At 49.6% G+C, this 25,822-nt stretch overlaps 1 protein-coding gene across 2 annotated transcripts; it reads right to left on the reverse strand.

The window, feature by feature from the left end:
* Positions 1-332: 332 nt before the first annotated feature.
* On the reverse strand, positions 333-25,822 carry LOC122372598 (activating transcription factor 7-interacting protein 1-like). Of its 2 annotated transcripts, none has more exons than XM_043349992.1 (13): positions 25,688-25,822; positions 16,741-17,457; positions 15,206-16,383; positions 14,609-14,823; positions 14,149-14,278; positions 13,689-13,802; positions 13,060-13,266; positions 12,582-12,683; positions 10,452-10,598; positions 9,780-9,989; positions 9,267-9,411; positions 5,135-5,304; positions 333-1,484 (listed from the first exon to the last, which is right to left on the reverse strand). In XM_043349992.1, the coding sequence occupies exons 2-13, from the start codon at positions 17,348-17,350 to the stop codon at positions 1,380-1,382; spliced, it is 3,333 nt and encodes a 1,110-aa protein (XP_043205927.1). In that variant the 5' UTR covers positions 17,351-17,457; positions 25,688-25,822; the 3' UTR covers positions 333-1,379. The 2 variants fall into 2 exon arrangements, with proteins under 2 accessions (XP_043205927.1, XP_043205929.1); XM_043349994.1 differs by lacking the exon at positions 25,688-25,822 and adding an exon at positions 18,159-18,241.

Genomic DNA, 25,822 nt, shown 5'->3' on the forward strand with positions numbered 1-25,822 from the left:
CTTGGGCAACGGCGCAGGCACGCTTTCATTGACATCCTTTATGAAAGGAACACGCCACGGTCTGTTGTAAAATGCTAAAAAAGGGCCTCGAAATAGCTCCGTAAAATTTGGTTGGATTATCTAAGGTTGTTTTGTTTTTCAGGCTCATGCTCCCGCGGCATGAAGAATATACGTCGACAACGTAAAACCAACAATCCAGCGGCCTATAAATAAATCGCACTGTTTATTGATGTATTGTGTCACAAGAACAAACCACAGAGGAGGATCTTCACAGTCGCGCGCGGAGGTCAAGTTTATTCATTACCCCTGTCCGACCACCCCTCCCCCTACAGCTCCTGCCTCCCCTTTGCAGTTCCAAGACAGGGCGCGCTACTGCTCAATTACAGTAGATGGCCTGCGATCAGCAGCACACTGCCCCACAACGGCACACCGTCAGAACGAGAACATAACGATACGGTTTGCTGTCACGTCATTTTGACTCTAGGTCTGACGCCACGCAGAGCCTCACAGAGAACTTCTTGCATCAGGAGGAGGTGCTCGTTCGCCAGTCATTCTCACATCGCTAATGCGTTGGTGCGCTGACACGACCAATAAAACACAGGCCTCAAGTGCAAACCAATTCACTCTCGCCCTCGGCCCGACCACCCATACACAACGAAACGCATTAGCTAATAACATACGAAATACGGCACCGCACTGAACTGCTTTAGATGGCGCTGTAGTCGCACTGAACTAGTACAGGTGGCGCTGTGGTCGCACTAACATCCTACAGATGGCGCTGCGATCGCCCCTGCCCGGCGCCCCATCCGCCTGGAACGCACACCGATCCTACGTCGAAACCGAGGCAAGGATAGACACCGTGCCACATTCGTCCCACCGCACCGCGTAATTTGTAACGCCGCATACAGCGCGCGTGCCGCACTGGCCAAAGATACTTCGGTTTTGACACGCATCTAAGGTGTCAAAGCCATTTCAAAACAGGCGCGAAATGCACAGGGGGTGAACAAGAAAGCATTTTGATTTTGGATATCATCTGCACCACCTAGCATGTTCTCAGGATAATATAGTCAGGCGAGCTTTACCCCACATACGAGGCAGGCGGAATGCAACCAGACTGAGCTCTGGTGGCAGGACGATTAAGAAAATTTTGGATGAAAATACATCGACGAACAAACGTAGAAGGAAGGAGGGGAAATCATGAAGGGAAACATCAGAAGAACCATTAAGAGCAGCACATGGGAAAATATCAGCTAGAGGCAAGGTATTTGGACAACGCCATAGGTGACACCCGACGTCCAGATTTAGTAGCAGACGCCGAATCAGTTGACGGGCAGTGACAAGCCTGGCGGCGGCGGCGGCGGCGGCGGCGATCTCAGCGGCTAGGATCCGATCAGGGCGATCGAGCTGGGGTTGGAGAAGGGCCCTCTCCGGCGGAAGCTATCCTCGGCGCGCACGGCAAAGTGGTACTTGTGGCCCTCCTGGAACTGAAACGCACAGAGACGAGCGTAGTCAGATAAACGCCTAATGTAGGTACAACGCAGAATGAGACCGTGAAATGAAAATCACAAATTACAGGGTGTTCGCAAAAATATGTCATGATTTCGTTACGCCATTATCGCCAGCTCAAATAAGCAAGGATCAAATGTCTTGCTGAAATGTGTTGCCCGGATCTTCAAGTTTTGTTATACACATGTAGCAGTGCCTCATGTCAAACCGGGCGCACCCCACACGCTGTTTTCAATATGAACCCCTTTTCGGCGGATGCACGTATCACCTAGAGATTACACATAAGGGTTCATTCGCACGCACGTGTTATAAGTGAACACGGACGGCCTTTGCAATCACTATCATCAGCCGAGAAAGATTCTTGGCTGTCTTCCTGTAGTCCTTGGACTTCAGATATCCCACAGGTAACGGCCGATGGGGCTGACACCAAGTGAATGGGTCGACCAGGGGGTAAGGGTCCTCCTGCTCAAGAAACGGGCCCTAGCATTTCGTTTAGGCACCGGAGTGCAATTTTCGAAGTGTGGACTTGAACCCATCCTACCCGTGCGCATGTCTGCAGCGTTTTGACCATTGTCTTGCCCCGAGTTGCCCCACATTTCTCGCTTAAACTTCTAGAGCACTCCCACGCAGCAGTTTTCAGCGGCAATGTTGGTGTTTCAATTTGAAGTCTTAAGAAGAAGGCCTCGCGGCACCATGAGCGTCTATCGCAAATCAAGCAATGACCTTCGGACTGTGGAGCTGGTGTTCTTACCTAGCCTTTGAGGGTGGCATATCTACCCAAACCGTTTGTTCTGGCCGTCGGCGCCTCCATGAAGGTGGATGTGTGCTTCACTGGTTGACCGGGCGTGGCCGGTGAGCGGTGCTCAGAATTGATTTGGGTTTTTACTTTTTATTTTATCCTCGAAGCAAAGTAAATTCTTAGCCCTTTTCTACCCTAAATAGCACCTATTGATTCCTGACCTTGTAGGGTATAATCCCCATGTCATTATCAATAATATAATGAGACATGTTGGACCGCACCCCGCATCTTGCGCGAGCTCGCAGATGGTCAGGGAAGGCATCTCGTTGACCAAATGGGTGATCTCTTTGTAGTTTAACCCGCGCACCGACGGGGGGGGGCGGATATCCGCCCCCCCCCCCTGAGGTTTTTCGCGAATAGCGGGAAAACCGCGGCGCTACGCGCCGCGAAATTTGGTATGACTATTCCCTTATCAATTTTACACATGGTGTGCAAGTTTGAACCTCCTACCTTTCAAGGTCAGGTCACCAGGTCACTTTGAATGACCCAACCTCAAGTCACTATTTTGCAACTTTGTCACCGTGCCAGAGCTACAGTAGATGTCGGAGGCCTTTGAATGTCGCAGGATGTTATTAGGTCATTAGTAGCTACAATTTGTATATCTCGGAATTTTGATATCGGTGACCTAAGGTCAGGTCAATTTCGCGACCTCCCCATTATAAGTCAATGGGGGAAAAATCAACTCCCTGTTTTTACCACTAAAACGGGTCGGAATGGCCCCATATACCATACATGACTTCATATACGATCAACCTTCACTACCTTGAGGTCTGTTTTGCTGTTGGGCAGCTGTGAGGTCATGTGACGTCATCAAAGGTCACCAAAGGTTTTTGGCCAATAACTCCGTACAGGAACAAGATACAGACGCGTGGATGGTCTCATTGTGTTCAGCTCGTCAAGACGCATCGAATGATATACATGATGACCTCGAGGTCACGTGACCTGAGGTCAACCTTTGACCTTGACCTTTCGAGGTCAACATATATATCATTCGATGCGGATTGACGAGAGGATCACGATGATGCCCTTAGTTTGTTCCTATCTTGACTAATTCGAAAGTTATTCGAGAAAAACTCTCTCCATATTCAGCGCCGCCATTTTGACTTTTTCGACCCCTGTGACGTCATCTTTGACCTGACCTGAAAATGACCTTAGTAAAAATTGTAGATCTTGACCGTGCGTATCCGATGCCGTTTACCGCTTGTCGCTATCTTGCTTCGTTCTCGAGATCTCAGGGGGGGGCGGTCATCCGCCCCCCCCCGTCGGTACTAAGTTGGCGCAGACCCCCGTCGGTGCGCGGGTTAAATGACTATAAATCAGGGATGCGGAGCCGGAGCCGGAGTCGGAGCCGGAGCCGCCGGAGCCGGCATATTTTGCCCGGAGCCGGAGCCGGAGCCGGAGCCGTGAAACAATATAGCCCGGAGCCGGAGCCGGAGCCGGAGCCGCCAAAAAAGGGGGCGACTCCGGCTCCTTTTTAAATATTTTTTGAAGAGGAAAAAAAATAATTGACCTAGTTCGGTTTGACAGTACAAGGCAGTAAAACATATGGTACTTACGTCATGGGCCATCAAGTGAATGAAAAAATCCGAATATCCCCAGTATCCCACAGTACGCAAACAACTTCCTGTTTGCTCTTCCCCCCCCCCCCCCCCCACGTCTACTGCATCCCCAGAACATGAGGACCAGTCATCAGGTGACAGCCATCGTTTTCAAACCAGTGCAGTGGACTGCGACTCCCAGCACCGTCTCATCCCACACACCCCCCACCCCTCACCCCCCAATGCAGCCGAGACGGGTGTCAGCTTACGATGGTTCACTGAACTCCGATTCGCGGCGACTGCGTTTCCAATGCCATCGCTTCCTAGCCCTTTGTTCTGCCAGTTCTCTCCGAGGTGCGTTTGCGCGGGGACGCGGTGAGCCGGTCATGGCAAAGAGTAACGCGTATAACCAATCCAATTTTTCTTCCACCCGTATTTAATTGATTGCGTAGGGGATGTACTGAGTCGGAGCCGGAGCCGCCGGAGCCGGAGCTGCCGGAGCCGGACCATTTTACTCGGAGCCGGAGCCGGAGCCGGAGCCGCCATAACATTTCACCCGGAGCCGGAGCCGGAGCCGGAGCCGATTTTTTTCTCCGGAGCCGGAGCCGGAGCCGGAGCCGTCTGAAATTTCCACGGCTCCGCATCCCTGCTATAAATAATTCTTTTTCTCGGACTTTCAAGGGTTCATTCGATTTCTAACGATCACTTTGGTAGTAAGTTGCATGTGCAGTAAAAAAAATCGCCTTACAAGGGGTGCAGCGGAGGCATCAAAGCATGCACCGAACTGTTGTAGCACGGAAACTACGGGCATCGAATCCAAGTGCTTTTTGGCGATATTTGTTTTTCGCTCTGTGCAAGGCAAGATTTTTAATATTATAAATTAAAATGCATATGAAAGAAAACTTGAAAATGTCCTCTGTCAAATGGGCATAAATACGTGCACGTGCGTTCAAGCAATTTTTCCTACAAAGCGCTTAGAATCATGACATATTTTCGCGAACACCCTGTATTCCCTCATTGAACCCAGTTAAACATTAATCATAATTTGAACCGGGCAATTGACTCAAAGTTGCCATCAGGCTGCTCATTTCATACATAAAGCCATTAAAATACAGTTCACTAATTTTAAAATAACATAAAGAGCAAACACCTTTGGTGCGTTTTCATCCAACTGTTGAAAATATCTTAAAAGCATCAATTAAACTGGTAACTCATTATATCATAACCCTCCCACCACACGATACTCCCCTCATATCCCCCTCCCTCCCCTCCGGCGAGAGCACACACACACCTGTGTCAGTGTGCAGGCCATGGGCAGCGGCAGGGCGCGCACGTCGCCCACTTTTTTCCACGGGTTGGCGCGCAGGTTGACCGGTCCGGCCTCCTGGTAAGCGAACAGGTGGTAGCTGACCACAGTGGCGTGGCGAGAGGTCAGCTCCATGTTCCACGAAAGCACGATACCTGCGAGAAGGGGAGGGTAAGGTCAGGTCAGGTCAGGTCAGGTCAGGACCGGTCAGCGAGCCATGAGAAAATGAAAGCTGGCAGAGGCGTGAGGTCAGGTCAGTCTTATGTTCCACGAGAGAACGACATCTAGGTGAGGGGGTCTGGTCAGGTCAGGTCAGCTCTCTTTATATCCACGGGAAGACATCAAGACCTGAGGGGAGGGTCAGGTCAGGCCAGGTCAGTCCTAAGCTCAAGAGCATGCCTGGAAAAGGGTCAGGTCAAACCAGATCATACCAGGTTAACTTTATCCACATAATGCACCATGAGAGGATGCCGGGGCAGAGTCAATTTTTTACAACACTACAAAGATTGATCTAGAGTGGGGTCAAAATGGCTGGTGTTTTTTATGTGGCAGTTTCTGTGTCGTAGTAAGGTACCAATACAATCCGAGTCTGCGAGCTCTAGTGTAAATAATGAAACAGGTAAAAATCAGTACTGAGGCCAGTTTTACCAACAGAAAAAATAGCCCCTGCCGGAATTATTTGCCTAAAGACCGCTTCACATACGGAGCGTAAACGCGACGGGCACGTGAGCGGATAGGGCTTTACCGTTTACGCTCCGTACGTGAAGCGGTCTTTAGGCAAAAAATTCCGGCAGGCGGCTATTTTTCTGTTGGTAAAACTGGCCTTTGCACAAGCAATGAGACGGCTAAAATCTATAGTAGCACTTCTGCCATAACTAAGTCATAACACACAATACTCCCTGACCCCTCCCTGATTTTTGTTGTCTCCTCATCGCCAGATTAATCCGTTTATAACATTTACTGGCATTGTTCGTGAACGCCCTCCTTCACCTTCCCCTGGTTCCCGATTTGCCGAGTACGTGCAAGGATTAACAACGTCATGACAATGCTATGTAGGGTGAGTGTGTGATGGGCAAAGCTGTTAAGTTCTGTTTCTCTAACCATGACTCAATATTGACTTAGATCAACTAAAAAAAACTGACAATTCATGTATTTCATATAACATAAGTACTGCATATGTTCACTAGTTTACAACACATTACGCAACTCACATTTGGTTCTTAAAACCGAAATTCACAGCGCATTGGACATACTAAAAATACACACACGCCGTTCTCTATTCAGAAAATGAAAATCGCTAAAACGAGCCACATAGCAAACCCGATGATTTGACACCAATGACGAGTGGAGTACGGGGTCATTTCTACAAGCTATCACGGATGTGCATACTGAAAAGTGAATAGAAAGTACAGAGACAAACCATGCAAGTTCAGAAAGAACCGCGGGAAGACAAAAAAAAAAAATAGACAGAAGGGCAAGGTAGACAGAAGATGTCGAGGAGAATCCTCAACTAACGCTGGCAAAAAAAAAGCATCACAGTGAAAAAGTGATTCATCATCTCCGGCGAAGAAAGCGCAGAACCCGCAGATCATGACATCTGATGTTTTGCCAGAATCTAAATAATTCGGATCGTGGGACTATAAAGAACAATAAAAGACGCACGAGACGCTGTTTACAGGTCATATAGGTCATAACATGTCAATAAGTGTCACGAAAGTCACATAGCGCTGGCGACAAAAATACAATGCATTACAAAAGCACGCCGTGAAATCCACAATAAATACCATGGCGCACACGAGCAGTTGGCACCAGGTGACCGATTTCGCAATTCAGCGCCTCATCCAAAGACTAGCTGAAGAGCACGGAAGAGTACAAGGCTTCATCACGTCTTTTTCACGGCTTTCTTCTTCACCGGCTGTCTTTGTTTAAGACCATACAAAATATTATACCGCTGATTATTTGTATACTTGTCTGCATCCTGTTTGTTGATGCGGTGTATATTGATCATATGGCGTCGCAGATGATAGGCCGTGGAGTAAACGTTCTGACACAGCGGACATCGCGTCCTCCCAGAGTGTTTCACCGAGTGGGCGGTAAGACTGCCGAGACTGGCGTAGCTGGCGGGACACTCGTCACACTTGTACGGACCGCTGCCGTGGTCCGGTCTGGCGCCGCCCGTGCGCTGGGATGTGCCAGGCTCGCTCGGGTTGGTAGAAGCTGCCGGTTCAGCTGCCGCACCCGCGCTGCTCGTGCTGGGCTCGCTCCCCTGCTGCGCTGCGCCGGGGTTGCTCGTGCTGGGCTCGCTCCCCTGCACCACTGCGCCGGGGTTATTCAGGGGTAGCCTATTGGTCGGTGGTATAATCAGACCCTTTGGCGCGATCTTGACGGGGCCCTGTCGTGGTGTGACCGGAGAGTACAGGCGGTTCTTGACCGGACTGATCCGGTTTGCCGTAATGGGGGTGGATATGCCGCTCTTCACTGCTCCCAGGATATAATAGCGGTTCTTCACCGTCCATACCGAGGTAGGAGCGTACGAGCCGTCTTGGGTTGCCTGCTGAGGTGCACTTTGGTTGCTCGAGCCAGCTGGTTCACTTTTCTGTTGAACTGACGCGTTCTGGTTGCTTGAGCCGGGCCCACAGCTTGTCTCCCGAGAAGCACTCGGATTGTTCAGACCGTCTTGGCTTTTCTGTTGATGTGATACACCATGCTTCTTCGAGCTTGTATGTTGAGATGTGTCCGGGTTCTTCCTGTTTGCCTCGCTTGTCTGCTGTGAGTACGCATCAATGTCGATCCGGGAGAGTCTGACAACCGGTTGTAACGACGCGCCCTGGTTCCTCGGGCCGGTCTTACTCGTCTCCTGCTCTGCTGTCCTCGTCTTGCCTGATGTACTCGGGTCTCTTTGATCGTCTTGGCTAGCCTGTTGAGCTGATCTGTCCGTGTTCTTCGAGTCGATCTCGCTTGTCCCCTGTAATGAACCCGGGTCGCTCGGCTCGATCTTCACTGTCGGATGTGGGGTACTCGCGTCGCTGGAGCCGGCCTCGCCTGTGCCTGGGTCGCTCGGTTCGATCTTCACTGTCGGTTGTGGGGTACTCGCGTCGCTGGAGCCGGTCTCGCCTGTGCCTGGGTCGCTCGGTTCGATCTTCACTGTCGGTTGTGCGGTGCTCTGGTCGCTCGGGTCGGCTTCGTCCGCCGGCTCTGGCGTGCCCGGGTCGCTCGGGACGGTCTCGCTCGCCCACTCCGGTGTCTCCGTGCCGCTCGCGTCCGTCTTGCCGGCACCTGCCAAAGAGCCGGTCCCGGCTCTTGAGGCCGTCTTACCAAACAATCTCCACAGTTCAGACAAACCAACGACCCTTCTGCGCCAAACAACGTCCGTACTCAATGCCAAATGGCTGCTCTTGGGCCTCACAATGTTCGCATTCCGTACTTCGACTGTTCCGAGCTCAAAAAGATTCATATTCAGAGCAAAGCGATTGTTCTGAGCCAGCGGATGGCTGAGGTTAGGTCAGCTCAGATCAGGTCAGGTGAGGTCAAGCCAGGTTAGGTCGCGCCAGGTCAGGTCAAACAAGAGAGGAAAAGTCTCCCCAAGGAAAAGGAAAAGACTCCCGTTTCTGCCTAGGAATATTGCATTGTGAGGACAATGATAGATTGCACTTCCAAATCGCGTAAGGCGTGATATGAGCTCGGATGAAATGTGTGTTATAAACACCGTCTCTTCGAGTAATTACAACTCAGATGGAAAAGGAAATACCGCAACACATATAACATAACTCTGCCAGAGAATTCAGAGACTAGTGTGAACGGTTACTCAAAACAGGTAGACGGAGCACCTACTGGCGAGGAAAATGAATGGAAGGAACGCTTTCCCTCTGAGTTCAATACCAGCCGATTAGGAAGAGTTTAGACGCATATCAGAGGCATTCAGTCCCAGCGTCACACAATCATACCGATCACAACTAAAAGAGCTCCCAAACTTCAGCTCATCTCTACCTCCCTCCTTCCCTTCCTCACTCACACACTCAATCACTCACTCACTCACTCACTCACTCACTCACTCACTCACTCACTCACTCTCTCTCTCCCTCTCCCTCTCTATTCCTCCCTCCCTCCCATCTCTCACCGTTGGCTCGCCGCGTGACTTTGAGCAGGGGCGGCGGTGGCAGCAGCTGGCCCGTATGTACGGCCGGGTTTGGCGGCGTGACTGGGAACGGCGCCGGGTGTTTGAGCCGGATCGGCGTCATACCGGCACCGACGCGGGTCACCGGCTGTGGAGGGGAGGGGGGGGGGGTCAGTCAGTGGGGGTGGGACAGGGGTTGAGCTGACCATCAGAAGACGGTAGAGTGACTCATTTTTGCATGTGGCTGAAATGTTACAAATACATTAAAGCGGACATTAAAGCCCGCTTGACATGCGTAACTTTTAAACTCAATGACAAAACTAGACGTTTACACAAATACACGTCGACAGATACGAGTAAAGAGCTTGTAAATAGCCACGTCAGATCGTACCGCATAGAAACATCGCTTCATTTCATCCAACCCCCTATAACATCTCCTTCCCGTTCTCTTTCACACCATTTCCTCCAAGTCCTCTCCTCCTCTCCCCTCCCTCCCCCTCCGCCGTATTCTCTCACCGTGACCGAGGTGATCCCTCCTCTGCGCGGCGACGTCACCGGCGTGCCGCGGCCCGTCGCCGCCGTCGGCCGCTTGGGGTCGTCGTCGTCAGTGAGGTCCACCACATCGGCCGCCCCTCCTCCTCCTCCTCCGGCGAGCGACGCGCCGGGCCGGGGCGGGTGGCCGCCGGCCGGCCGGCCGCGCGCGTTGGCGTACACCGGAGGGGACTTCTGGGAGACGAAAACGAGGCAGTCAGGAGTCAGAGATGAGCCAGTGATCGGTAGCGATAAATTAATGTGGTTTTTACAACAGTGCAACCTGTGTATCAGTGCTGGTAAAATAAAAACAGGGACGCCTGCCAGTAGGTCGTCCTCGAGTAGAAAAAAAAAACAAGGGAAGTACTAAGCAGTTTCCAAAGATAACAGCAGAAGCGATAAAAATTAGGTAACAGTACCGAAATCAGATATGAAACGATCCTACGGCTCTCATTATGCAATATCAATAGAACTTACAATGCCGATGTTCGTAAGAATAAGGCTAAATTCTCGTGAAAAGTGCAATGGTCGTTAAGACTTACGATAAAACCTAATTCATATCAGTTAGTACGTCATTGCAAAACAAAATATTATCACGTCATGCACAGGCACATCCACACGATTCATATCCAAATCTCTCCACCCGCCCCCACTCACGGGTACGCCGGCCGCAGCGGCGGCGGGCGCGACTCCAACGGTCCGCTGCGGCGAGGAGGATATCCCCGGCAGCGAGACGGAGCCGATCGGTACCATGGTGCGTACCACCGGTACCAGCGCCACCGTGGTACCCGACACCGGGGATGGCTGGGGGAGGCGGGGGGGGGGGGGGGTAAGTAGTAGGCGTAGACAGACAGACTTGCCAGGGAGGAGACTTACCCCGGGTTCGATGTCTTTCGGACGACGAAGATTCTACGTCGTCCGGCCAATCCCGTTCAAGGTCAGCGGGGGCTCGGCTGCGGTTATGGAACGCGATTAGCCGGACGGCCGTAGTCTTCGACATCCGAGAGACACCGAACGCGGGGTTAGACATGGGCGTGAGGAAACGGAGCATTAGGGGAGGGCGGATGAGAGGCGTTTGTGACGGAGGAAGGGACATATCAGATACGGGGTACAAAAGAGGGCCAGCGGTCCAACAGGGAGCGAGACAAAGAAGAACGGTCCGCTCATGGAGGCTGTCCAGATAGGGAAAGGTAAGCAATCATAGAACTTGTGTTCTATATGAATGCATACAACCATGGTAACTATAAAAATACTGACAGCCTTTTCTGGTAAATCTTAACGTAAACCGAAATCGAATCGAGCATGAGCTTGCCCTAGAGAAATACAATCTTACGAGCATACCCAGCGTTTTCGAACCCGTAAGGCATTTAAAAATTGAGCTTCTCAGGTGGAAGCTCGAAAATGCCCACGAGATGAGACCATGTGGTCTACGGTAACAGTCACTGCTCACGGTCATTGGGAAAGTAACATGTTATATTAGAAGAGTAAATAGAAAAAAAACGTAAGCCAGTATAAGCACCACGAACATATGCTAGCATTGAGAGGAGAGCAACAAAAGAATTGTTGATGATATTCTGCAAAGAAGGGTTGAGAAACGTAGCAGAATAGCGGCCCACGAACCAGGCAAAAAATAAATAACAAAAGGGCGACGTGACCATGCGACAACAGTTTATGTACTAAAAACGCAGCTAAAATTTGAATGATGTTCGATTATTCGAGAGCAGACTCATACAAGTGACTTACGACGCAAGGCTGCCGCATTCTCTGCACATCGGTAAGGCATGAAAGGGTGAGGAACAGATGATATTTACACCACGGCAATGACACTTAAAAACCATCCTCTATGTATGGATGCGTATCAAGACCTCAGTAAGCCAGTGACATACATCAATTGAAAGATCCGATGATTTCATTTATGCTAATGATTCCTAAAGATGTTCTATACATTGAAATCAGAAGGCATGACACGATATTTTTCGTATTTATATTGAGAGACAGTCCAAAACACATCACTTGCATGCCCACCTCAATCTTCCCACAACATGCAACCTTCCCAGTCTTTTTCCCTTATGTTCAACTACGACACTAAACTTCAGCTGCACTTTATCAGTCCAACAGTCCCATTTCACCCACGTCCTCCCTCCTCTTTCGTTTCCTGTTCCTCTGTTCCCCTTCCATTACGCACCGTAAAGGCCGCCGTCCACTGCGACGGAATTCCGTCCGGAGTCCGTCAGGAATATCGCCGCACGCTGACCGCATCCGGACCGCAGATGGAAAGCTCACGGACACTTGCTAACACTTTGTGAAGAGCAATTATCAGTTATTACAAAAGAAAATATAGCAATTTACTAGCATAACATAGTGCTGCCATGTCAAAGAAATTATGTTTACTTACTTCATCTTGAAAGAGTTGAAATTATTTCTTAAATTTGCAATTGAAAACTCGAAGACGGAAGACTGTACCTGTCCGCGTCCGTTCCGCCTGCGTTCTCCGCAGAAAAGTTCAACATGTCGGACTTTGTTATTTCGTTTCCGTAGCAACCGCATCCGAAACGCTTGCGGAGAGCTGACGGAAAATCAACAGCTGATTGCCGTTCGGATGCGGTCCGGACGGAGCGCACACGATTTCCGTACGGACCGGATGCGCCCATAGGATTCTGTGTTAAATTCCGTACGGACCGCACGCGTTCCGCACAGTGGACGGCGGCCTTAACTCCTGGCGGTCGGCCTATTCCCCCCCCCCCCCAACCCCTGATCCCCTATAACCCCCCCCCCCTAATAACGTACCGTGACGCCGGGCGGCCGGCCCCTGCGGGCTCCCCGGTAGCTGTGTGAAGGTGACTGAGGCTGCGCGGTCCGGAACTGCACCTGGCCCTGAGGCACCGGCGACTACAGACGGCGCCAGAGAGAACAGGGGTGAACTTTAGCACACGGTACACGACGCATACTGGTTAGAGACAATGCCACACCCGAGTCATCATAGACTACTGTTTTACATCTTCTGCTATATAAATGGTTAGTTTGATAATTTTACAGGAAGGTGGTAGTTCATGCTATGTGTAGCTGTATCAAATTATCGGGCCATTAAATACTGCACAAAATATACACCACAGAATTGTGCTCGAGATTTAGAACGGAGAATATCATTATCAGCATCAGCCATCCAGCCTACAAAGTTACCCTTCCGCGCGAGGTCGGGCTAGTTGAGGCTCTACTCTCTAGTGCCGGCCCCTCCCGCCCAGTCCTGCGCTCCAATACCACCTACCCGGGAGTAGACCTGGCGCGCCCGTATCGGAGAGGTGGAGGTCAGGTGCGCCCTGAGCACCCCGTTTGTGACCGGGACGCCCGCCGGGGCGCCGGTGGGGGCGCCAGATACAGGGGCGCCGGCCGGGCTGTCAGCTGCGCCGCCGGTGGGGGCGCCGGGCGAGGAGGGCGGCGGTCGCGGCCGGCTCGTCAGAGGTGGCACGCTCTTCTGCGGAAAGACACGGAGTGGGAAATTTAGCTTACATGGATGTAGGGAGAACATGAGCACTATGGAATATTCATAGAAGATAATAAAGAAAGAGAGCGATGAAGATGATTGAGAGAGAACTTCGTGATTTTGTGTTGAATAAAAGGCCACAGCTGATGCCAGTCATTAAAAAGACACACGGCGTAATTCTAAAATGTTTAAGCTAAGGCATATAGCCAAATTGATCACCCTCCTCAACAATCAGAACATTGACATTGAACATACATTACATTCACAAATCCCCAAAAAATCCATTCAAAGTTCGCATATTTGTCTAAGTGATGACGAGAATGATGACGAGATTGAATGTATTTTGACACGGACACCCCTCGGCGCTGTTTTTCACAGCCACAGGGGCGTCTGTTTTTCACAGCCACACTCACCGCCAGAGTGACCTGCAGTCCCACGGTGCGCGTTATCTTCACCGGGTAGCTGGGGGCCTTCCGCGACTTGAGCTCGGCAGAGAGCTTCCGGACCACCAGATGGAGGTCGCCCACCTGGCACAGCGCGCGAGCGTTGTTAGAGGGAGAGTTAGAGAAAACGTCACACAATGAAAGACATGCGCAAAGTCCCGTGTCGCGCTGCTGACCGCCACTGACTTATACGATCAACTGTTGATGTGCGTAACAGTAAGTTTGTAGAGTGAAAATGAAAACAGCCCAGGCAACATTGGATAGTTGGAATGAATACCATTTCAATCGCGAAAAGTCGAAATCACATCTAGAAATTCAACACAATGAACGACTCTCCTCGCCGATTTACGTTATCATGAGAGAGTAACGTCAAATCATATTTTTCCTTCTAAAATCCCTCCTATTCCTTCACGCCCGCGCTGTCACCCACCTGTTTCTGAAGATGAGTGATTTTCTTCTGGAACCGCTCGGCAGCGACCACGTGTTTCTCGGCGGACTTCTTCATGTCGCCGATTACACTTCGGCTGGCGATGGCCTCACACATCTTCTCCAGAACCAGACTGTGAGAGACAGAGTCAAAGGGGTCAGAGGAGAGTCACAATAGGTCAGGTCATGATAATGGTCTGATTGGTCATGGTAATGAATGACCTGATTGGTCATGGTAGTGACCTGACTTACCCAAAACCACACTGGATCGAGGTCACGGAATCACAAGGTCATATAGGGTACAGACAAATACGTCAGCATATAATTTCGCTTAAGAGTTTCGATTCACTACAGATTAACGTTAAGTACAGCTATGGACCCAGCAGTTCAGCAGCTCTGGCTCGACAGGGTCTCACTCTACCCAGCCCAACACAACCGCCGTATCTATCCCTCTCGCTACTCACGTCTCCAGGTCCTCCCTGGTCAGCTGTTTGACGCGCTGCAGGAGAGAGCTCTTGACGCCGTTCACCGCGGCCCCTGACGTCGCCCCAGCCGCCGCCGCTGATGGTGCTGGAGCCGCTGCAGTAGCTGGTGGCGACGCTGAGCTGACGGAGCTGCCAGAGGCGGCACTGGCGGCGGCGGACTCCTCCAGACGCAGCCGGTCACGCTCCTGAGACTCCTGAGGGAGTATCAGGGGAGTTCGGAGGGAGATTAGAGGAGAGAAACATGTGAGTAAAATAACTGAGTCATTAACCGTCGCCACATCACTACCACTAGCACACCGGCTCGTTAGTTGTCATTAGTTCCTTGACGTGAAAGCATCAGTTACAAAAAAAAAGTTTCATGGTGACCATCATATAGGAACTGTTACTCGTTGCAGGATCCTCAGACAGGTAATAAAAAGGAAGCATGAATATGAAGTAAAACCGAAGCGAAGCCAACTTAGCAGTCACCAGTGAATATTCCCACCGCGTCGTCCACTCAAATTGTGGAAAAATAGAACAGAATTCTAGAACAAAATAGAACATACTAGAGTGAGCGGTTGTGAAATAATTACCCACCTGTAGAATACGCAGGTTGTTCTCGTTCAGCTGAACCTTTTTGACGGCTATGAACGGCCTGGTGGACGTCTCCAGCCGCCTCATTTTGCTGCCCTCCGAGGCGGACAGCGGAGACGGCGGCCGCTTCCGGGAGGCCGCCGGCGACTCACTGACGTCACGCGAGTCCTCCGCGGCTCCACGGGAGTCCTCGGCGGCTCCACGGGAGTCCTCCGGACGCGGAGAGTCCTCCGCATCCTCCAGCACGACCTCGTGGTCGTTGGAGGTAGCGTCGTTGGCGTCCTCCGAGTCCAGCTGAATGTCCGGCGTGTCCACATCTCCACCGGATCCTGCGGCGGTGTCTTCAGCATCGCCACCGTCATCCACTTCTGCAGGATCGTCGGGGTCATCGTCATCACCACCAGCAGCACTGCTTGGCATGGAGCTCTCCGGGTCGACACTATCCTCAGGTCCGTCCAGGGTCACCTCATCAGGAACGTCTAACGTCACGTCATCATTTCCGTCCGGCACATCCATGGACGTCTCATCGCCGACGTCCGCGGGAGGCAGAGCGTCGTCCACGTCCATGGAATCTCCGTTTGAGTCCATGGAATCCGCGGTCAGCAGCGCGGCGCGCCGCCTCTCGAGGAGTTTGGCCTCGCGACGGACGCGTTCCTCTTCTTCCTCGGCAGCGTTGAGCGCAGCCGCGCTCTCGAACATGTCGTCTGGTAGGTCGACAGGATCGGCAGATGACTGGGCTTCGTCTTCGTCACCCGCATCGGCTTCAGCGGCATCAGTCTGGGAAGCGTCACCTTCGGAGGATTTGACTTCACCAGTATCAGCCATGACAGCATCAGCTCCGGCTTCTGCGGAGGGATCCGCGGCGGCTTGTGAAGGCGAAGAGGGTTTGGAGGGTGAGGTAGGTTTTGATGAAGCGCTTGCTGGAGAGGATGGTTTGGATGGGGAGGATGAAGCTGAAGGGTTTGCCGTCGAGGGGTCGGGCGACTGAGGTGAGACGCTGACTGGCTCAGAGGGTTGGTCGGTGCTGGCCGGTTCGTCCTTATCGACAGCCTTGTCGGCGGCGGCAGGAGTGTCGTCGCCGGCGGTGGGGGTGGGGGTGCTGTTCTTCGGCCCGTCTTCTGTCGGACGGGGAGAGGAGCAGACCGGACCCTCCTTCACCGGCGAGCCGACCAGCTCCGGGTCTGTGGGGGCGCAGAGACGGCGTCACACGATGGAAACCGAAACCAGCAAAGACAGACGTCAATACATGACATTGATGTCATCGAGTGACGTCACGATGCAACCGTGATGCCCCCCCCCCCCAAAAAAAAAAACGAACGAGAAATGCACACATGAATAAATAAACCTTCCCGTTTTATTACAATTATTGACCAGTGGATCGATATCTACAATTAGTATCTATAGGATCTGTAAAGCCAGACTGCATTATTCCTTGGTAAACGAAATGAATAACTGAATGGACAAAGTAAATGAAGCGGCAATTACTAAAGCTGGGACTCATTGGGTTAACACTTCGCTGCGCGCTCCTGCCCTCTCACCGTCTCTCAGCAGGAGGTCCTCGTCCTCCGGCGCCGGATCGGAGCCCTCCGAGCCCGACAGGCGCAGCTCCAGCTCCTCCCTAGTCTCGTCCAGTTCACTCCGCGAGACATTGAGCGACTCGCTGGCCCCCGCCTCAGCACTAGTGTCCGAATCGGGCACCACAATGGGCGCGTCACAATCAGACATCGCTGCAGTCGAGCTCGGCACTTTGGTGTCCGAGATAGTCGCGGTGTCCGACTGATCATCAGTCTCGGGTTTGGTCACCGGATGGTGAGTCACTGCTGTATCGACACTACACACTGGGTCTAGGCCATTCGCGGCGGGTTTCGATTGCGACTCTTTGACACCCGAGTCTGAGTTCGCGTCACCACTGGCCACATCACTACCAGCGTCACCACCCGACGCGGCGGCAGCGCTGGGCTTTGAGGTAGAATCCGCATCCCCTGAGATCGATTCGACACCATTCTGCGCTCCGTTGGAGTCTTTCACAGCCGCCTCCTGGGTGCCGGGCAGACTGGAGGCTTTGGAGGCGTCCACGGCGTCGCTGGCGCCATCTACAGTCGGCCGTGGAAGCGGGTCGACCGGGGGCTGCTCCATGATGCTCAGCATCGCCGCCGGCCCTCGGCTGACTCCGCCACTCGACGCCAGGCGGCGCTAGCGGCGGCGCGGCATCGCTGGAGGTGTGCGACTTTGGTCCACGCAGTCTGTACAGGCCACTGCAAAAGAGAGAGCGGAGCATTATGGTTCATACATGTGACAGTCAATACTCACTCAACTGAGCTGGAGAACATGCATAAGAAAATCATTCTTACCACACTTTCGAAAGGAAAATCAAATTTACCATTCTTATGATTTTTTCTTTACAAGAAATAAGAATGGGAAATAAAATCAAACATTCAAATATTTTTTGTTAGCTTCTTGCAGCATCGAAGAAATCTTCATAACTGCTCAAGAAAACTAAGAGAAATGAGAACACGTCAAGAAAAGCAGTTAGCTTCGGCACTTCATGTATTTTGCAATTTAACTCAAATTTCAATGCATCAGAAAGGTACTCAAAACTAAGAGAACACTAATATGTTGCCCATAAATGCCTGAAAGAGTACAGCTTTTCAAATAAAAATATTTTTAACAATCACCTACAATGGGCAGAAAATGCAAGTGAAAAGAAACCATGACACAATTTCACTTGTTGATACCTACCCAGCCCATACATGTAGCAAATAGGTTCCAACAAAATGAATAAAAACAAAAAATGAGAAATGTAGAACAGAGATTTAGCAATTTATTTTTAATCACATTTCAAGTACCAACAGAAAAAAAAATTCTTAATTCTCAGTCTCTACAAGCAAGAAAAAAAATAAAGTAGATGCTTCACTTTAATTGAAAGGCAAGTAAAGAAACAAATAATCCCACTAACCAATCTACCAGACGGAATGCTGATCATCAAACAGAATAAAAACCATAATAGCATTAAAACACACTTTTCCCTTAGTTATAAACAAATACACCAGACAAAACAAAAATCCTGTTCAAAAACAGAAATTCGAATCACTGAAGAGGTGGCATTTGCAAGTCGCCAAGCACCTTGCTGTTACACCGGGCGGTTGCTAGGCAACCTACGCTCGCCCCTAGTGGGCACCAACGAAACTACAAAGGTGAACAGGTATCGGCGTAATGTGTGCGCCGTTTCTCGCCGCTATCGCGCCAAGAGTTGGCTGTGGCATCCGCTATGGCCGCCAATGAAATAAGCTCCGCCCAACAATTCCAATTTGATGACGTCACAACAACAAAGGGACGTTGACCGAGGCCAGTGCGTGAGCCCCGGGTCCGAATTCCAGTGGATCCAAGGCTGTAAACAAAGGAGGATCCAGAAGGAAAGAATGAAGGCAACCTACCCCGGTGCGCAAATGGGTAACAATACACGCAGGACAACAATCGAAGAAAAAATTGACGTCAAAGCAGACTGGTGTTCGATTCACCCGTGTTTGAATCGATTGGATTGAATCCAAACCAAATTTGCTGAATCGAAAAGGTTTGATTCACCATCAAGATTGTTTGATTCACAAGCCATGATAAAATCGAACGCATTTGGAATCAACGTTAAAGGGACCCTCCCACCTTAACATTAGTTTTGAGTTGAGATAGCCAAGTTTGCGGCCAGGCTCAGAAACCACCATTTATCCTGGTCGCAACCCCCGCAGCTTTATGGTGTTCAAGAAATTTCTTCCCTTTACTTGCAGGGTGGGACCAGCGTGGTCCCTATCTCTTAACCATTACGGGAATCTGATGACGTCATCAGGCTTTCGAACGTCCGTTAAATGTTTGACTAAAACGTTTTGTAGCACGCGGTGGTATATGCTGCTTTGCGCGCAACAAATGCCGCACTTTTAAATAAAGTCGCTAGGAACAGCGGAGATCCCAAAAAGTAAACAAAAGTAAAAGTCTAATATCTTGAAAACCGGTGAATATTTTTCGATGAAATTTGGTAGATATTCGTTTTTGCTCTTTCTGAACCGAGCGACATCACTTTCATGCCAATTCATTAACTTTTTTGAAGGTGGGAGGGTCCCTTTAATTGAATAAAAAAATTAATAATTCATGAACTGTAAAAATTGAGGTGAACATAATTCATGATGAACAAATGTTAACACTACCTACTGGCTACTGCCGTATTTTTTAATCGAATTGGAACTAACTTTTCGGCTGAATAAAACGTGAATCGTTCCTTTTCATTATCTGAATCGAAAGGAATCGATTTACCATTTTTTATGGAATCGATCGGTGATTGAATCGAAAATCAAACAAATGAATCAATGATTGAATCGATCCAAAAAAGGTGAATCAATAACCAGTCTGCGTCAAAGGCAAAGACTGATTCAGCCGCAACAGTAGCGGCGGAACACCTTCAATTAACGGGGGGGGGGGGGGGGGGGCACTGCCGACTTTTGGTCCCATTCTTTCCATGCAACGCTCATAGGGCTAATGTTAAAATGCCAAAATCAAAGGGGGGCACGGTGCCCCGGTGCCTTCCCCGTTCCGCCGCCTATGAGCCGCAAGCCTTTTTCTTCGGGAAGGGCTTGGGGAAGGGGAAGGTGCGCGACCAGCGGAATGAAAGATCGTTGAGGGGAAAGTCGATGAGCGGAAGGGGAAACCCAGAGCACTAAAGAGTCGGGAAACCAAACGACATTTCCGCATCTCGGTGCCCCGTCGTCGTTTTACCTGGGGGATGGGGGTCGGCGGGCAATTCAGTCTTAGAAACTTAGCTAAAAATGCCCTTTCCATATGGTATCCCCGGCCTAGTCACAATGTATAAAACTTGTACTTGGAAAGACCACGCAGTCAAAATTAAAAATCCACATTTGAATAAAGGCCGCCGTATCATGACGGCCTAAACCTAAAAAAAAAAACAATAACATAAAATAACAGAACAAGTAAAATTCGAAATCAACGAGCGAAATCATCGTGATTTCATGCTTGTTTAACACCGGATTTCATATAACATATTTTCGATTAATCCATTTTTACGGTGCATAGAAAGGAAAGTGACGATGACTTAGAATTTCGACAAGCTTCGCTTACCAAAAAAAAAAAAAAATCCGATCAGAGCAATTCCACATGACCAGATAATGGGAGCGCCCGTTTCTCCGGGTCGCCGGCGGGCGCCGCCACCGCTGCTAATTATCTTCCCAACTATTTGTCTTAGAATTATGCATTTTTCTTCTTAAAAAAAAAAATAGTTCGAATATTTCAGTGAGTGAATGACAGCCGGAGCCCACGCTAAGCAGAACTTGTTGCGCAATGCGCCAACGACCCCTATTTTCATTACCAAGTATCGCAGCAAATACCGAGTTTTCCGTCCGATCTCAGGACATCAATGAGCAAACCTTAGGTCTGCCATACAACATAGCTATCCTGAGCACTCCTTGGGAATTCAGAAATTACAGTTTGGTTTATTGGCATTGGGTATGTGCACTAGATACTAAAAAAAATGTTTTTCATAATGTGTAATCGGACTTGGCAAAATGGGCACGCCGAAACAAACCTTGAAAAATTCAAATTAGGTTGGTCGACATAGTGAGATTAATTACAAAATGAAAAGCAAACTGTTTTTTTGACAAACGAGTCGCGACAGTCTACTCTGAGTACCCAGCGTCCCGCGCCAGTATCTTCACACGCCATTTGGAACAACCGGGCACCGTTCACCACCGCCAGCAAGCCGGCGCCGCGCGGGCGACGGCCCGGCGGAACTTGGCCCGGCGCCAACTTTCCCGACGCCTAGCGTCGCCTGCCTACGCATATCGCCTAGGCACGGTGGGCAAACGGAAATGATGGCTCCGCCCACACCATTGAATTTGGCAGGCAGCCAAGGCGGCCGGCCGCACGGACCAATCCCCGCCCGTGCTGAGCGCAGTCACGTGATTACGGCCGGCGCTCGGTTCACCGCGCCTGGTCCACCCAGTGAGTGGTATCGATTCTACCGGTTTCTACACTAAATGCTACAGCAGCTTTTTGAAATTTCTGCTCTTATCTGACTTCAGCTCAACTGAACACTAGTTATGAAGGGGAAGCCAATAAAATGTGTTGCATTCATTCACAAAACAAAACTATATAGGTGGCGCTGCTGACTAATAATTATCGCAGTCGACATGAAAAAAGATCAAAGACTTTTGTGAGGACAAAAAAAAAATTACACACGGAGTATTCAGACAATGAAGCAAGGATCCGTGCAACAGTTATATAACCAGCTACTTGCCAACAGACCGATTGCTAAAATAGACAGGGAAGAGGGAGGGGAGGGGAGGGAGGGGGAGGGTCGGAAAAAAATGGGAGGGGCAACGCCAACAATCAAGAGACGTTTTGACATGACGCAAAAAATACGAATTAAAATTATTCAGTACATACAAGAAAATGCGCTCGGTTGGTAATTTTTACGACTACCAGTAATCAAACCAAAACGAGGAAAAAAAACTCATCGAAGCAACGAATGACAAATAAAATCGTCATTTGAATGGCGAGATCGTCTGGCATATAGTAATAACCTCTTAAAAACGAAAAAAACGGTAAAAGGAAAATAGGCTAATTGGTCGGCAGTCACCTTCCCCGCTTTATCTGAAGGTCAACTTGACAATACGGAGGCGGGCCAGACGGGCTACAGCAGCGACATCTGGGCTCCATTCGATGAACCACTAGTTACGCAACGACGCTGCTGGCGCCCGAGTTTCCATGGCAACCGTAAATCACCGGCCGCAACCAATGAGGCACCGGAATAAGATGTCTTTCGCCATTATGTACGCTGCGCAGCGCTGCGGTTTCTGCGGCGGAAAAAAACACGAGAAACGAATGGCCGCGCGCGCTGCGGAGTTTCGGACTAAAAGTCCGGGGAAAATGCTGCGTTGGAGCCCCGTCCCGAAGAAACATTCACCAACGGCTAGGCGGGGGTAGGCACGCCGCACGGGCCTTGCACCCTTGTAATCCTAGCATTAACCTCATACCCTGCTAAAGCGTGTTAACAATTTTGACGAATCGGTTTGCCATCTTTCAACCCTCAGTAGCGGCGGAACACCTTCAATTAAGGGGGGGGGGCACTGCCGATTTTTGGTCCCATTCTTTCCATGCAACGCCCATAGGGCTAATGTTAAAATGCCAAAATCAAAGGGGGGCACGGTGCCCCGGTGCCCTCCCCGTTCCGCCGCCTATGTCAACCCTTCCTTTCCCCGGCTTCAGTGGCTCATAGGGCTACGCCTCACCTCATGCTACACCCCTCCCCACCCGAAGCCGAAAGTGGCACGCACGCCAGGTCCCACCTCAAAACAACCGGTGTCGATTTACTCCTATCAGACTCCTCGGGCTCACCATTAGCAGCCGGCTAGCCCCTGGCGAGCAGAGCAGCTATCTCAAGCCATCGACGAACAGCTCTCATTCGCTTTCAAAACCTGTTTTTAGCGCACGTCAACAGCTTTTGTAAACCTCAGTGCAGACTGCAGAGTATAAAAAGCATATGAAACACACGCTTCTTTCTAGAAATTGAGCTCCAGTCCGAGATTTTCGAAAACTTGATTTCTGATAGCAGCATGCGCGAGCAAAGAGTGTGTTCCAAATTGCGATAAACCAAGACCACCGCAACGAAACTGGCATATTACGAGTGACAAAAAGGTCTGCACACTGACGGGTCCAGGGGGAGGCATTCTTGGAAAACTCGCAGCGCCGAAAATCGCTGAAATTCGCGTTTTTCAAATGAAAGACTTAGCTTTTGTTGGAAAAAATCATTTTGAACTGCACAGCAATGCACAAGGAAACGAAATCCAAAGATTTGTTTTGGAATTTAGAGCAGCTGTCTTTATTTTTCATGACCCGCTTGACCGTAAAAAATATATGAACAATTCGTTACGCATGCGCCATTTTTATTTATTTGTCGTCGTCAGTTACATAAATTTTATCCAATGAAACTTCCCTTCCCCTGCTATAGCCTTGTGCTAGCGGGGATGCAAAATTCAAAAAAAAATAGCACTTCCCTTGGGCAATAGTAAGGTAGCACTTATCAAGCAATAAACATCACCTGAGGCCATCAATCAATGGTTAACATCTCTTTGAATTATCGAGAGAAGTGTGAGTGATTGGGAAAAATGCTACCACTTCTTTAAGTTGTGCCGAAAACGTAAACAGGTGATAGGCGAAAAATTTACTTCGAACGTCTCCGGGTCAGGTTAATTGAACTATGACGTCATGCGTAAATTTCTAAGCATTCCGAAAACGTTGCAACATCACAAAACTCTGCACGTTTTTTCATCAGCATGTAACTCGCAAAAGTACGCATCCGATTTCTTACCGCTTACGAATCCGTAATTTTCATCGAGGTCATATGGGGTCAGGTCGGTCACGTGACCTTCCCATTTGAGCTGAAAAAACGGTAACCACATTGGAAATTACCCAATCCCGGCTAAAATTATATCCAATCCTAGCACTTGAAATTTTGGCGAAATATTATTCTCGCAAAAAACCTTTGTGTCTCTACTCTTGGATCTCGCTTGGTACCATGCATACCTATATCCATGGCATCAGGCGAGTTCCGAATTGAAAAGAATTGTATGCATTTCGACTCAGCAATCTGAGTCGAAATACATACAATACGTCCTTTCTTAAACAATTCAGCCAGGTTGGTTTCGAACGATATTTCAGTCGACAACCGAACTTAAAGGAAGGGTGCCACCTTCCGAAATTTTTGTTCTATGAATCTATTTTACTTATTTGAATTTTTAGACGTGGTTAGCGCGTCCACAATATACAAAAAACCGAAACATTGCATTTAATACATTGGCCAAAAAAAAGATCGTTGTTTATATCACCACTACAACTCAAGGTCGTTTGATGTGGCAGCTAGGACGGCTGGCATATCCTGTTGTCATGGCAACATATCATTCTGCCATTTGCATTGATGGCGCAACTGAGATAAAAAGATGAACAAATAAAAAGGAAGAAGATAACATGATTTGAACTAAAGGTTTCATCAAAAGAACATCAGAAAGAACATCAGAAAAGAACATTAAATAAGTCGAGTAAAGGTTTTTCCTTTACAATGCTTAAGAGATCTATGGAACCCTTCACCCTTCATGCAACTTACTAGAAAAACTTCCCAATTAAAATTTTAAAACTTAAGTGTATACCATAAAGAAAAAATATACCCTTTCAAAATGATAAAACATGCTTCAAAAGTATAACTTTTATACATACCTTTGCTGATTTCATGTTTTATAAAATACCCTTAACACGACGAGGAAATAGTGCTGAAGATTTTTGCCTGCCCGAATGCTGGCAGCAAAACTCGCAAATGATAACTTCACGTGCGGATTCAATGCTGACCGTCTCGAGCATAGGTAAGTGAAGCCGGTTTTTAGGTTCATGTGAGGCTAATCTTGTAAAAACTGCGTTGTGTCCAAAAGGTGGCACCCTTCCTTTAACTCGACAACATTCAAGGAAACAAGACCGTGTTCAAACAAAAATGCATCGTATCGTCCGACGCACTTGTAAAGGACAAGCGCCATGGCACCAAGATCGTGGCTCCAAGGCCATTTAAAAGTCATTTGCCAAATACCACAACCCAATCTTTGAGCCGCTCGCATGACCTTTCAAAGGTCACCGGTTAACCATACCTTAAAACCGGATGTCAATCGATGACCCTCGTGACAGCCAGGATGGAAGACCTTTCCGCGAAGTTCTAGCTCAATTGGGGTCAAAACAGTCACATAGATCATCCTCGCCTTCTTCGCAAGACCAATAGGGCCAGAGAGTTATAGTGGGTTCATGACGCCCCCCCCCCCCTATATGCGAGGCGCCAAGTCGCAACGACCAACAACAAATTGAGGAAAAATGAAGACGAATGAACAATTTTGGCTGAGCCGAAACCTGACCTAAGCCGAAAATCTGAGCCGTAACCTGAGCCGAAAATCCCGGCTGGTTGAGGATTCGCCCGTGACGGAAGATTGAGATGGCCGTAATTTAGCAACATTGGTGTTATCGTCACAATTGGCAAAAAAGGGGATGCATAAACTCAACGACTACCTCCATACATACACCCTTGGTCGTGATCTTGACGCAGCCAATCGCTATATTTGGGAAGAAATTAGGCCGGTAGAGAACCCCCTCCCCCATCCCCATCAAATTGTCATCTACACAAGGATGACTATCAAAACGCCGAGGAACGGCAAAAAGTAAAAACGTGCAACTCGCAAAGCCAATGACCTCTAGGTAGCCTCGATAGCATGCGGATACGAGATGCCGCAGTCCGCACCATAGCGCTCAGCGACTACCAGCTCTCACTGACTCATCCACGCTAGAATCATGCCGGCCATCGAAATCCACACGATATTACACATTATTCTCAACATAAGCAACGCAAGGACAGCAGACAAAAACCCCGTGACGTCACAAAACGCCGCTACCCAAACTTACCTTTGATGACCTCGCTTGACTCTCCTCAGGGCACGACCTAGCTTGAACCTCAGGAGCACACCACAGCGACGCGCGCACCATCTATCAGCAGTCTCGTGCACATAGGCAGGCAGTCGGCGCCGGGCGCCGCCGCTC

Source organism: Amphibalanus amphitrite, unplaced genomic scaffold (genome assembly GCF_019059575.1).
Source record: "Amphibalanus amphitrite isolate SeventyFive unplaced genomic scaffold, NRLGWU_Aamphi_draft 001377F_arrow, whole genome shotgun sequence".
NCBI classification, from domain to species: Eukaryota; Metazoa; Arthropoda; class Thecostraca; order Balanomorpha; family Balanidae; genus Amphibalanus; species Amphibalanus amphitrite.

Coding starts and splice junctions, on each gene's coding strand:
- LOC122372598 (XM_043349992.1), bottom strand. CDS start 17,350: ATGCTGAGCATCATGGAGCAGCCCCCGGTCGACCCGCTTCCACGGCCG. Junction 14,824..15,205: donor ACAACCTGCGTATTCTACAG/GTGGGTAATTAT, acceptor ATACTCCCTCAG/GAGTCTCAGGAGCGTGACCG. Junction 13,803..14,148: donor TCACTCATCTTCAGAAACAG/GTGGGTGACAGC, acceptor GCGCTGTGCCAG/GTGGGCGACCTCCATCTGGT.